The sequence below is a fragment of the Ailuropoda melanoleuca genome, chromosome 9, assembly GCF_002007445.2.
Source record: "Ailuropoda melanoleuca isolate Jingjing chromosome 9, ASM200744v2, whole genome shotgun sequence".
Taxonomy (NCBI): Eukaryota; Metazoa; Chordata; class Mammalia; order Carnivora; family Ursidae; genus Ailuropoda; species Ailuropoda melanoleuca.
Window position 1 is genome coordinate 12,574,129 of NC_048226.1, and position 14,016 is coordinate 12,588,144.

Sequence of the window (14,016 nt, forward strand, 5' to 3'; positions counted from 1 at the left end):
TGAAAGTCCAAGTGCCATGAAGCGGATTCTGATAAAGTTCGTGCACACCATCCCGCAGCTACGAAATTTCTGGGGATGAGACTCTGGAAAGTTCCTTCTTCAGTAAGTTCTCAGGTGAAGTTTTGGCATGCTAAAGCAGTGATTCTCAAATTTTAGAGAACAAGCAATAAGGTTGATCTAATGTAGTGTGTATACACACACATAATTATATAAAATATTCTCTTCAAATACCCATTTAATGCGCTTGAATATTGACCATGTTGTGAGCTCACAAATGCCTCAGTAGATTCCAAAACGTCAGAAACTGTGTGTGATCGCAGTGTTGGGCAAATATAAATTAATAACAAAAATAAAACAAGTATCAAAACACTTGGTGGAAAAAAAAAGTCCCAAGTAGCTAATGTAGATATCAAAACGACGCCTGTAGACTTTTTAGAAATAAGCAATGAAATACTATACATACAAGCTATGGATAAGGGCCAGAAGTGTTATTCAGAGGTAATCCTTACCTAGAGCTTTTAGAATTAAACAACAAAGGTTGAAAATCAATTATGCATCGCAACAAAAGATAAACGAAAATTAAGAAAATTATAAAGGAATTTTTGAAGATTAAAAAAAGAACAAAAGTGTAGAAAATATGTGAATAGTATATCTGATAAATCCAAGTATTTGTTTCTCTAAAACCCAATGAAATGGAGAGGCCAGTTACAAGGCTAATGAAAAAAAAAGAAAAGCATATATTATTAAGAATAAGGAAACAAGAACTATGGGAATCACTATGAAGAACATAAATAAATTTTACTGAAGAGTAAGGAAGAAAACTTGAATAGGGGTATACCATGAGGGAGCTTGGGTGTTACAGAGGTATAAAATCTCCCCAGATTACTATAAAGATAATATAGCTCCCCATTTGGAAAAATTAACGTGTAAAAATAGCAAGAAAAATTATGTTTTCAACACAATTAGAGAAACATGAATGTCAGGTACTAAATGCATTCTTTAGTGAAATAATTAATTATGGAAATATCAGAAGAAAATCATCAGGTAACTCCACACTTTTCTCCCCTCATCCTCTCCTCCAAATAAGAAAATAAAGATTCAAATTGTTTAATGAGTGAGTTTTTTAAAACCTTAAGGGCCCAGGCAATTCTTACACTACTCAAATATATTAAGGACATAAAAGAAAATGGAAAATTTGTGAATTTATTCCTTGAGACTAGAAGAAGTCTGACATCAAAAACACAAAGTTAACAAAAAAGGATATCCTATGCCTTTCATGGAAGAACATTAGAAAAGACCATGAAAACACATTAGGAAACCTAATTGTGTAATTTATATTATTAATAGATTAAAGGAGAAAAAAAAAACTTGGCAATTTCAATAGATGTTAAAGGGGCACTTGATAAAATTTAACATATGTTCTTAATTAGGAAAAACAGAGTCTAATAAATTAATAATCGTTGAGTACTGCCTTACCATGATGGAGATCTATCAGAAGCATCACGAACATCAGACTTACCTGTTGAATGATTAGAGAGATTTCAAATTTAATGAGGTTCTATGCCTACTAATTAAAATAAAGACCCACCCAATGTAAAAATATAAAAATTGTATTTTATTTATATTTAATGAAGAAAACAGTATTAGCTATCTGATGTCAGCTATCACCTATATGTAAATATAAAGGAAATTAATAAACAGTATCTTGAAATAAAAAAAGATTCGTGAGGTGTAAGCAAGATCAAAATTAAGGGAAAAAAAAATCAATGGCCTTACCCAGTAGGAAAACATTTTAAACACTTAAAGCATGGAAGAGTTAAAAGCAGGAAACAAAAATAACTATAATGCTTAAGACCCATATGAGGAAGTTCTAGAACTATATGAAAAGACATGGAAAAATGACGATGAAAGAGGAAAAGGATTAACGGAGTGATCACTGTATAATGGATTCTGGGAAAGTCAGTTGCTTACTCATCAGGGAAAAATGCATCAGTGTGTTACATCGAACACAGTCACTATTTTGCCATGAATTAAAGGTCAAACATTTGGAACAAACTTCCTAAATAAAACTGTTAAAATAGTGGGAAAGTCCTATATAAACAACCTGAAAAACAGGAATGATAAAGGGGGAAAAAATCTGAAGATGTCAACATGGTGAAAACAAAAATTGCCATTGTAAATCAAAACACAAAGTCAAAAATACTTGCAACATAGAAAATTATTATTAAAAAAGAGAAAAAAATACTTGCAACATAGAAACAAATGGATAATATCACTAACAGAGAAGGTCTTTGTTTTTTAATCTATAAGGAAGAGACAAGTCAATCTAGCAGAAAAGTTAATTCAAACAGGTGGAAATCCAAATAGCTAATAAGCATATGAATGGCTCCTCCTTTATTCAATAATGATCATGGTCCTTAAAAGTGCAGAGATTAGAGCCAGACTACCTGGGTTGCTCCCCAGTGTTTTCTCCTAATTGGCTGTGTGATAATTGACAAGTTACTTAACCTCTCTGTCTGCGTTTCTTCCTTGATGAAATGAAGATAATGATAATGTCTGCCTTGAAGGCTGTGCTGAGGATTTAAATAGTTTGAAGAATGTGAAGTGAGTACAGTAGCAAACAGTACCCAGTTAACAGTGTAATCTATCATCTTCATCACCTTGCAGTAGTAACTGATTTAAATAATCAGATTGGTTGAAGCAATTGCATTAAAAAATATGGTAAAGGTTTTTCATTACCAGTGATGATGAAGGACTCTCTCCCTCTCTCCACTACTGTTGGAGGGAACGTGACTTGGTACAAGGCTTGTAGAAGGTGCTTTGATAAAATGGGTTAAAATTTAATCTACACATCTCTCTGAGCATTTATATTCTAGGTATCTGTTTTAGAAAGGCAACTGAACCTGGGAGAGATACAGCAATTACTCATGGCCACACAGATGCTAAATGCCAGAAATGGGAATTGAATCTGAGCCTGACTTCCCAGGCCTACCATGGCCCACTGTTAATAAACATAGGAAAGACAATGTTCAGTCTCATTAGTTGCGGGGGGGGGGAAGCACATATTAAAACAACCTGAGGCCATTTTCTTCCTATGAAATTGCTGTGTATTAAATAAAAATGCTTGCAGTTGGCAAAGTTGCAAGGAAATGGATAGGCTTATTCACTGAGGCTAGGAGTAGAAATTAATATCACATTTTAGGAGGGCTAACTGGCAATACTTGGCCAAAACCTACAAAATAGGTACATCCTATGACTCAACCCTTCCACCTCTAGGAATTTATTTTTGGAGATGCATTGTAGACACGCAAAGTTAGCTACGTATAAAATTATCACAGTTAAAAATTGGAGGCAGTCTTAGTGATTTGCAATGAAGGATTGGTTAAGTTAATTATAGAATCTTCATAAGGTAAAGAACTATTCTAAATTATGTACAAGAATTGGTTATTACATTGGGGAATGCTTCCCCTGTTTTTTTTTTTAATCTAAAAGACAGTGATTAAAAAGTATATAAATTAATATAAGACTTAAAGATATTATTTAATAAGCAATTTCTACTTGTCACTGTTCTTTACTGCTGTCTGATTATTTCGTAGAGACCTCTGAGATACACATCATTTTTTTATTCACATTTTACAGACTAGGAAACTGATGAACAGAGGGAGTTATGTAACTTGTCCAAAGTTATTCAGCCAATTTGAGGCAGAATCAGAATTTAAACTCAGTTCATCTGCCTCTGGAGTCCCAAATTTTATGCAATACACTACATTCCTATTTTCACAAGATAAGGAAATACAAATGTACATTAAAAACTAGATAATGTGTGTTTACTTGTTTAAAAACATGTAATATCATAAAAACTTTTTTTAATTTTATTTATTTTTTTTTAAGATTTTATTTATTTGACAGAGAGAGACAGCCAGTGAGAGAGGGAACACAAGCAGGGGGAGTGGGAGAGGAAGAAGCAGGCTCCCAGCGGAGGAGCCCGCTGTGGGGCTCCATCCCAGAATGCTGGGAACACGCCCTGAGCCGAAGGCCGACGCTTAACGACTGAGCCACCCAGGCACCCCCGTAAAAACTTTGTAAAACCATTTTTATAAATTTTACACAATTCTTATAATTAATATATATTACTTCTGTAAAATAGCTTATATTTTAGAGAGAGGAGTTGATAAATGCTGGCTGGGTACACCAAAGTTTTCTGCTATTTCCATGGTTCAGAGCTGGGTTTTGGTGGGATGGATGGCCTTGGAAGGGAGAAGGGGTGGGATATAATTGGTGAGGATCTGGGGTAATGAATTCAATGCCATCTCCACTGGCTGGTGGTTGACTTTACATCCAGGCAAATAATAACCTTGTGGGCGTTGTAATTTCCCATGCTGTTTGTAACTCATGCCATTGGAAGCAGGTGTGCTTCCAAGTAGGGATATGAATGTGAATCACTACCAAGTAAAGAGTATTTAGTTTCCCATTACCCAGGCACATGTCTGTCTTCTTCACATTTTATTGGAGAGTCATTTTGTCTGTTCCTCAGCTGGGCCCAACTGTTGTAATGTTGTCACATTAAAGCATTTCCCCCTTTGCATGGAAAGAAAAGTGTCTGATTAGTGGCATGCTTGTTTATACCCAAATGTTCTCCACTTTTCCCATGAGGGTCAAGCGGGGGGGAATCAGTAGGGCTCTTCAGTTTGGATTTTGCTCTTAAATATGTATCTTCCCTCCCTAAACCAATTGATGGGTTTATTCATGGATATTGATTCTGATTAACTTTTTCTGTCGCATCAGTTGGTAACTGGTCACATCAAGGAAATTTATAGCAAACCATAATAATGATGATTCTTTAAAGGGAGTTCGAGATGAGAAAATGATTTTGTTCCCTGTTCCACATAACCAACTTCTGTTACACTCTGATTTTAAAAAATCCTGTCTTCTAAAAAATGAATGCAGTATCTTTTTGACCAAAAAAATAGTTTATTCACCAAGCTTTTAAAAAGTTACTCATAAACACTATGCTAAAGGTTATTTAAGAAGGTTTTAAATTCTTTTAAGTAGAAAAAAAAAGTTGAATAGTTTAAAGATGATTTCAGGTCAGATTAAAATCTAAACCAGACTATCTTCTCTGTAACTTGTCCTCTGGCTCCAAAACCCTGAATCATTACTCAGAAGCAGACTCCCTGTACTCTTGTATTCACTGTCTCGTTTCACCAGGAATTAACTGTTAGCATGAGCTTCATAAAAGCTTTCTGATAGATATATTGTTTATGAAAAGAAAGGGACATGCAAATGCCCATTTCCCTGATTGTTGAAGTCAGATTTCTAATTAGATTAAATCTGTATTACTGTTCTGCAGAGACGCCTTCCCCAAAAGATTGCCTAATATAGTGCTCTTCGCCTGTGAATAGGCAAGCATGCAAAAATGTGTGTGATAAGTCAGTCTGCAAAAGTTTCTCATAACAGGTTAAAGACTGTCTATTATTTTATTCAGTGACCCTTATCTTGGAGTGAAACTAAATCATCCCAGATGTCAACTCAAGAAGACTCCCCAAATGAACTTAGAGACCTCCTTTTGTCACAAATCGAAAACTGTATCATTCCTTTTTGCCTTGATCAACAGAGACCTAAAAATTAAGCTTCTGTCTTAATTTAAGTGACTGTCTCATACCTAAAAGACAAAAGTATATATAGATTCTTTGCTTTAACTTTTCTTTTGGCTGTGGTTTAACTGCCCCGCTATTTAACAGAGGTTTTATAATCATAAACTGCCAGAAATGATTTTCTGTGCTCTAAGTATAAATGATAAACATCATTCTCTTGACAGGAAAAATGTGGTTAGCTTTCCTTTCCTGTTGGATAGATGCTCTCATACAGCAGTTTGGCAAGTTGAGTGTTACAGAACTTCTTATCCTCTATTCTTGTGCTGGAAGTTCAATTATATAAAGACTGTGGAAAATGAAAATCTTTTAAAAACACTACCTTTGATTACTATTTCAGTGTTTAATTATAATACTAAATATTCAAATACATTGACCTGCTCTTAACTGAAACAATCCCAGTACAAAGTAAGATATTTCCTCTTTCCCTTCCTCTTTCCCTTTTCCTAAAAGATACTCCTTATAGCAGATAGACTGAGAAATTGGAATCAACCAAATGTTCATCAATAGGAGAATTAATAACTAAGTTCATATTCTGAATATTATATAGCAGTTTAAAGAAAAGCAGATCTGTATACTGCGTACACATTATCAAATCACATTGATAGATACAAAGTGAGGGTGCAAAATACTGTTTCACACAGGCTCAAATTTTAAATTACTTTTTTCAGGGATTTATTTATGAATATAAATTCTCAATATAAATTTAGGAAGGATACATGCAAATTCCTATCTAATTTCTATGCGGGGGAAGGAATTGTGATATTTGTGGAAGTTCAAAGGGACAATTTTTTTTCTGTAATTTTTCAAAGTTTTTTCAAATGTGTAAACTTGCAGTTGATAAGTTTTAAGATGATATTATGTGAAAGTACCCAATATGAATAGCCTATGCTGTATCTCTAGCTTCAATAACTGATTTAATATCCCTGGGTGGATTCTGTGTTTTGCTGACACAATACTAGGACATTGAAAAAGAGGAAAAGATCATTTACAAAAAATCAAAAACCCAAAAAGAAATTACCATAAAATATATTTTTTTCTACTGATACCTCGTATTCTTCTGTTGGCCTTTCCTAACCCTTAAGAAATCATGGAAATTTTAAGATAACAGTACAATGACTGTGGGTTGAGGCACAGCCAAATTGGACTGAAGTCAGGTTGGCAAATTGTCATGCTGTTTTTGTATTTATTTCTTTCAACTTTAACACCCACAATTTATTAAGTGAGGCTGTGGATAAAAGAGGAAGCTCAGAATCCTGTTTGGACACCGTTGAGGAAGGAAACTAGGTCTTTATGGGGCACCCCCTTCCTCTTAGCCACTGGCCAGGAAAACCATCTTTCTGTTTAAAACCTATTCAATCTGAGAGGTGGGGTAACTTTGGGAAGGAAGATAACCTCTTCCTTGTAAAGTGGAATGACTCTGTTTCCCTCATGACTTATTCAACTCATTTCCACCACTGTTTATAAGAACACTTGTGCTGAATGCTTGTAGTGACAGCAATAGTCAGTTAAAATATGGCTCAAATTTCATGCCATCAAATTTCCTACGTTATTTCAAATCTTTGATTATTACAATCCCAAGTGGAGCTTTTGGTTAGTTCAAGTTTTGCAGAGGTCCTTTTGGAGTTAACAGGGATGCTTCTTACAAACCACAAGCTTAATCAATGCATAGACTACTGTGTAATCATAAAAGCATGGGTGCCCTCGACTCTGGAAAGAGAATGCCTTGATGGAACCCACATCATTTCCAAAATGGTACAGGAGGTGTTTTTCTGGGATGCCTTACATGTTGGGGTCCATTGGCAGGTTAGGGTATGGAAGTGATGTGACCTGCTGGCTGAGAGAGGATATTAGAGGGACTTGTTTATTTTGAAAACTTCTCAGCATTTTGTGCACTGTAAATATCTTTGGATTTTGACCTCATATTCAGCTACGTTCATGGATTTAATGTGCATTGCTCCATGGCTGTGAAACACTGATCATTTTATTAAAATCAGTTCCTTTATTCATTTCTTAAAAATATTTTAATAACCTCTTTATTTGGGGATAAATTTAGATTTACAGGAAAGTTGCAAGGATAATCAAGAGTTCCTATACACCCTTCACTTTGTTTCCCCTAATGTGAATTCTTCACATTGCCATGGTACATTTGTCAAAACTAAAAAAAGAAAACAGACACTGTGCATTATTGTCAACTAAAGTTTGGTCTTTATTTCGACATTACCAGTTTTTCCACAAATGTTCTTTTTCTGTTCTGGGATCCAACCCAGGGTACCCCATCGCATTTAATCATTTTATCTCCTTCTGTCTTCTGAATTGTGACAGCTTCCGAATCTTTCCTTTTTCTCATGACCTTGGCAATCTTGAGAAGTCCTGGCCAGGAATTTTGTAGAGTATTTATCATTTTTAATTAATGAAAATGTATAACCTCTGGGATTTTTTGAAGGAAAGCCCATATAAACCTACTAATAATTTGTACCACTAGTTTTCCATTAATAACCCAGTTTCAGCCTGTTGACTGTTACTTTATCTTTTTATCAGTTATAACAGCATTGCAGAATTTAAAGTTGATATATGATGGGTTTAATATTTGCTGAATATCTACTTAATCTGTGTGTGCATTCTACAGTCTCAACTTTGCCAGTTCAGTTTAAACCCCCTAGAAAGTTGGTATTTTATCTATTATTCATGACAGATTCGAGATGGACAACCAAATTGCTACGTGTTGAAGAATAAAGATTTAGAACAAGCTTTTAAAGGAGCTATTTACTTGGAGATGGATCTCATATATAATCCGGTAAGTTTAGCTGGGCCAGCCATACCTCCCAACTTCTCTGTATGTAAAGTAAAAGATGACCAGCCTGGCGAGACTCAAATCTGTGTAAAACGTTTCAGAAATGTTGCAGCTAGAGAGAGAGAACAGGGTTTTAAACCTCAGCTATAAAATCAGTGTGGGACAATCCAGTTTGCAACTGGTATTAATCCCCTTGACCAGTAGAAATGATGGTGTTTAATTCCCAGTACATCCAAATGTCAAGGAAAAAACAAAACAAAACAAAAAAATAAATAAAAGGAGAAATTAGTTTGTTAGCTTTATTTCCAGTTATCTTCTCCAAGGCCACAGCTGGTGGTCAGACAGAGGTATTTTCAAGCCCCTGACATGTAATTTACTTGTTACGGTAGATGTCCGGCTATCCAACACTATCAAGAGAAGTAGTTACTCATTTGGAAACCACAGTTAAAGGAGGAATTTTTAAAACCTATCTTCAACCTTAAGTTTAATATAAAATATTTAAATACTCATTTGCCAATCTTTAGGTATGGGCATAAAATCTGTTTTTTTATAGCATGGACTTATTATGTTTAGTTCTGTCACATATTTCTTGCATAAATATAACATCTAAAGTAATATCTAGTTTCAGGGTTGTTTTTTTTTTTTTTTAAGTGGAGATCTACTTTAAAGATACAGGACAATCTGAATATAGAATTTTCCAGACTGTTGTTTTTTTTCCATAAAATCATAACCTCAGTATCTTTTTAGGGACTGACCTTTATCAAGGCTTTCTAGAGCAACACGAATTTCAAGTCTTCTGGTCCATGCTTGGATTTCAATGATTTATATGATAATTGATTAAAATGTGGAATTATAATAATGGGCAGAACTGGCAGAAACAAGATTGGGAGTTAGCACAGATGATTCTCGGTAGGCATGTGATTTGGTTATTGTGAGCTGAGCAGACATTCCTTAGCATGCAGAGACGTGGCCTACTTAGCTGGGACCATGCATATGCCATGGTATCAGCAGCAGGCCCGGAAAGGAAAAGGAGAGCTCAGGTTAATCCAGTTAGCGGTATAAATGAATGTAGGGTAATGGAGCTTTTACAGTAATTATAAGAATGGCTGCCATTTAGTGGCCACCTACAATGGGCCAGGCTCTGACATTATTGCATTTAATCCTCCCAATAAACCTGGTAAATAGGTATCATTAATGCCATTTTATGATGAGCAAATGGAATTAAATAAGAGAGCTGATGTACTAATAAATGAGTGAGTCAGCATACAGATCCAGATCCTTCTAATTCTGCCGAGTCCTATGCTAACCCACTTCTTGTTTTGTGTATTTAAGAAATGATTCATAGAATCAATGGCAGGGACATTTTTCTATTTTTTGCCTCCAGTCTGGGGGTGGTGGTGTTAATTCCTAGGCTTTCCCATTGAGTTCCCTTTCCCTTCAAGGAAATCCTCTGTGCGTGTCGTACTACCAATGACCCTTCACATCCTGTTTCCTTCTGGCAAGCACTTGCATTTAGACCAGGCACACAGGTACAACGTGAGTTTTAGGGAAGAAAGCTTTACCAAGCAAATGTGTCAGTTCTGTCATTTTTCATTTGTCCATCTGACGGAGTGGAGAGGGACTTGAATTTTTTTCATTGAGTTTTTCTTCAGGACGGTGATTGGGACAAGCCAGGAAATCTCTCTGAACCTCAATTTCTTCCCCATAAAACGGGTCTCAAATGACTTATCTACTTATTTTTCCATAGACTTGAGAGGAAATGAGATTCTCTGTGGAAAGATGTTTTTAGAAGCGGGAAACCGATTTCCACAGACAAGGTGTTTATTATTGGTAAATATTGTGCAAAACCTTGATCAGAAGGAAGTTTTACTTAGAAACTGTTCAAGTCTCCTGAACCCAATCTCCACAGTGGTTTAAAATACCTCCATTGATTTGCAAAGTGGGTACAATGCTCTTGGGGTCTCCTGGATCCAGTCTGACCTACCCAAGTGTGCTGGTGAAATGAGATCCCCTGAACCACATGCAGAGCCCAGGGGTGTCCTCCAAAGCTCTGCTCCCTGCCAAAGGCCTGAGGGTCAGAAGATATTGGTTTCCACATTCTTCCCAGTCCTGAACAAGAAAAAGAGAAGAATGAAGTCCATTTAAATGCTGCCCTCCCCCTTTTTTTTTAAACAATGATGTCTTTCTAGGTCAAAGCAAGTATTAGGACCTTTACTCCCAGAGAAAAGCGCTTTGTTGAAGATACCCGCAAGCTATCCAAGAAGGTAGGTGGGTAGGTAAATGGGCTCATGGTACACTCAGCACCAGAGGTGCTTATTTGTCCTTACTTAGCATCTCTCCCCACATCCCCCTTCCCCTTCCTTCCTTCCCTTCTCCCTCCCCTCCTTCCCTTCCTTTCTTCCTCCCACCTTCCTTCTTTTTTTCTCCTACCACCATTCTCCTCCTCCTTCTTTTCCCTCTTCCTTTCTCTCTCTCCCCTCTCCCTCCCTCTCCCTTTGTCCCTCTCCCTTTCTCTCCCTCCCTTCCTGTCTTCCTCCCTCCCTCCCATTCCCTCCCTCTTCCTCTCTGTCTCTCTCTCCCCCTCCACCCCCTTCTCTCAGCTTCTTCCCATCTCCCTTCCTTCCTCTGCCTGTCTCCATCTGTCCCAGAACAAGGACCTCAGTCAGCAGGATCAGAAGGAAAAGACTGAAAACATCGATGTGGGATGATGCAGAAGGTGTCAGCCCTCCATTCACTTCCTGAGCCATTCTATCAAGGAACATTCCTAGTGTCAGCCTCTGTAGGCTCTCCGACTTGGCTTGGTCCGCTAGCCTCCGTTAGGGCCCTTTCCGCCTCTGTCCTAACAAGGTCACAAGGAGTTTTTCTGCCCAGGGAGGCCTTAACTGCCTCAGCCCAGTGGCTCTTACTGGCATCTAGCCTCGAGGTCCCCCCCGCTGCTCCTACCACTTTTGTATTTTCTAAATGTTTGGAATGTGTTGGCGTTTTACCTCATTCTGAGTTCACTGTCTCCCTCTGCCTGTTTCCCTTAATTCCTCTCTCATCAGTTTAACAAAAAGGGATGATCAGAGCCCAGAGGGGAAGTTTTGCATTTTTTTAATATGACCTTTATGTTTCTTTTTGGAGTCCCTCCCTGTCTTGTTCAGAAGCAGTCCAGGATTTCACTCTGTACCTATTGTCCCTCTTCAGTTGTGTAACAAAGAACAAAGTGTCCCCTTTTCAAAGTGTTTATTACTTCCACCACTTCCTGTGGGGTGAGCAGCTGTGGGTGACATAAAGCAGTTAAATATAAATGCATCTCCTCATCCTTTTGTTTCCCATGAACTTCTGGGCACACTTGGGAAAGGCCTGGAATGTCTTCTGAAGGGAGCATCCCAATGTTTTGTTTTGGTCTGCCATAACATTGAGTGTAATATTTATTTGGCGTAATCTGAGTAAACGTCTTTTAATATTATTATTATTATTATTATTATTATTATTATTATTATTATTATTACTGCCTTGTGNATAACATTGAGTGTAATATTTATTTGGCGTAATCTGAGTAAACGTCTTTTAATATTATTATTATTATTATTACTGCCTTGTACCCTATTTACTTGAAAGTTAAAACCTGAGTGAAATAGGTGGGGTAGCTGCTTTGCAAACAAGTTGAAATGAATCTGCCTACAACTGGGAGAAAAGACGTGTCCTTTGCCAAGCATGACTTCTGTGTGGGGTGGCTTTGGGCTCTGAGATCTCCAGGGGACTTGGGGGCTGAGATCCTGGGGTCTGTGAGGATCCTCCCCACGTGTCTTTACGATGATGTGTCTGCAGAGTTTTATGCTTATGATGCAGGTACTTGAGATCACTTACTATGTGGCAGGCGCTTTTCAAAGGCCTTCAATTTTCTTTACTGTCTGCAAGGTGAATATTAAGATCAACCCCATTGTTTAAGACGAGAGGTTAGGAAACTGGTTGGAGGTTGCACAGCTAGGAGGTGGGAGAGCTGGATTCTCCTCCCGGAATTAGACTTTCCTGTAGACTTTTTCTTCTGGACTGCATGAGCTAGAATCCTTGTACATCTAGTTTCTACAAAACTCCATCCATTTCCTTCTTAACTAAACAATATAGACTCTCTCTCTCTCTCTCTCTCTCTCTCACACACACACACACACACACACACACACCCCAAATGCCCTGCTCCTGTAGCTTTTACCAGCTTGGTTTTGTCCTGGATATTATTGAAACAGGCTGTTCTCCATCAAAAGAGCTACAAAGTACATTGTATTTTTTTCCTTCTATGGATGATGGTGTTTTAAAAAGAATTTTAGAAGAAGCATTAGGACTTTTCCTTTCTATTATTTTTTTTTAATTGGCAGCTATACAAAATATAATTTAAATGACTGAGCTGCCTGATCTGAAGAGAATATTTGGAGTATTTAAATCTAGTTCCTTGTTTTTCATTTTTTTTATTAGATCTTATCAAGGGATATAGACCGTGTGAAAAGAATCACCATGGCAATGTGGAATACAATACAGTTCCTTAAAAGCTGCTTCCAGTGGGAATCCACGTTGAGAAGTGCCATTGCGTTCGTGGTAAGCCTTGATTTTATGTTCAAATTATTTGCTTCTGAGTCCCAAATCCAAATGCAGATGAGTTTTATTTTACTGACATGAAGCAGAGTAATACACATTCAACATAGCTGAAGTTCGCACCTGTAAGGAGACTTGAAAACATAAATGGTAACCATTCATCTTTCTGAAATATATTACAGCATAGATGAATAGATATCTTTCTAACACTATACTTACATCAGATTTATCCTTGGAAATCCCTTAAATTACCCAAATCTTACCCATATACTATCTCTCAGTAAGTTTAAGAGACCTAAGTTCTATATATTTGTAAATTTTTTTTTCACTCAAAAATGTGTCTTTATATATGGCGGTTATTATTATATTAACTGTGTCTGTATAGTCCCTCCATTGTCTATATTTCTCCCCCTCTGTCCCAGTGAATGTGAGTACTTTTTGAAAAATGATGGTTGAAAACTCACATGATGAAATTAATTTATGGTTTAAGTATATCTTCACAAACTTCGATATAAAAACATCGATTCATAGCAAGCCACTTGAGTCACATGACAAGGTGACCCAACACCACGTAAGACAGTGACTAATGTGCATGAGATATACTCTTCCTTCTCTCTGACAATGCTGGCCCATCCTTAGGAGCGAAATCACCGAATCTCAGACAACCTGCAGGATATCTCAGAACCACCTAAGTGAACCACCGAGGGTCCAGGAATCTTGTAAGGACTTGAAAGTTGGTGCAGTGCCCTCACCTTATGGCTCTGGGCACCCTCTGCCATTTGTAAAACGACTTGTTCTTGATGAGATTGGTAGTGTCAGACACGGAAGGAGAAACCAAATCTCTCAACTGCTAATCTTGTCCCTTTTTTTTTCTTTTATCATGCCATTAATCTTTGTACCGTCCAAAGAGCACAATAAGGCCTAATAGGATGTGTGAGTGGTTCTGAGTCATGATCTTTGGTAAATCATGAATCTTCTGTCTCTGTGGGTTTTTTTTTT

At 37.1% G+C, this 14,016-nt stretch overlaps 1 protein-coding gene across 1 annotated transcript in view; it reads left to right on the top strand.

Annotated features, from left to right (window-relative positions):
- MCTP2 (multiple C2 and transmembrane domain containing 2) overlaps positions 1-14,016 on the top strand; it is a 234,536-nt gene that overhangs the window by 132,155 nt on the left and 88,365 nt on the right. Inside the window, exons 15-17 of the mRNA XM_002926690.4 lie at positions 8,347-8,448; positions 10,635-10,709; positions 12,901-13,020. Of these exons, the coding sequence (XP_002926736.1) occupies positions 8,347-8,448; positions 10,635-10,709; positions 12,901-13,020 (297 nt within the window). The remainder of the gene's footprint in view (positions 1-8,346; positions 8,449-10,634; positions 10,710-12,900; positions 13,021-14,016) is intronic.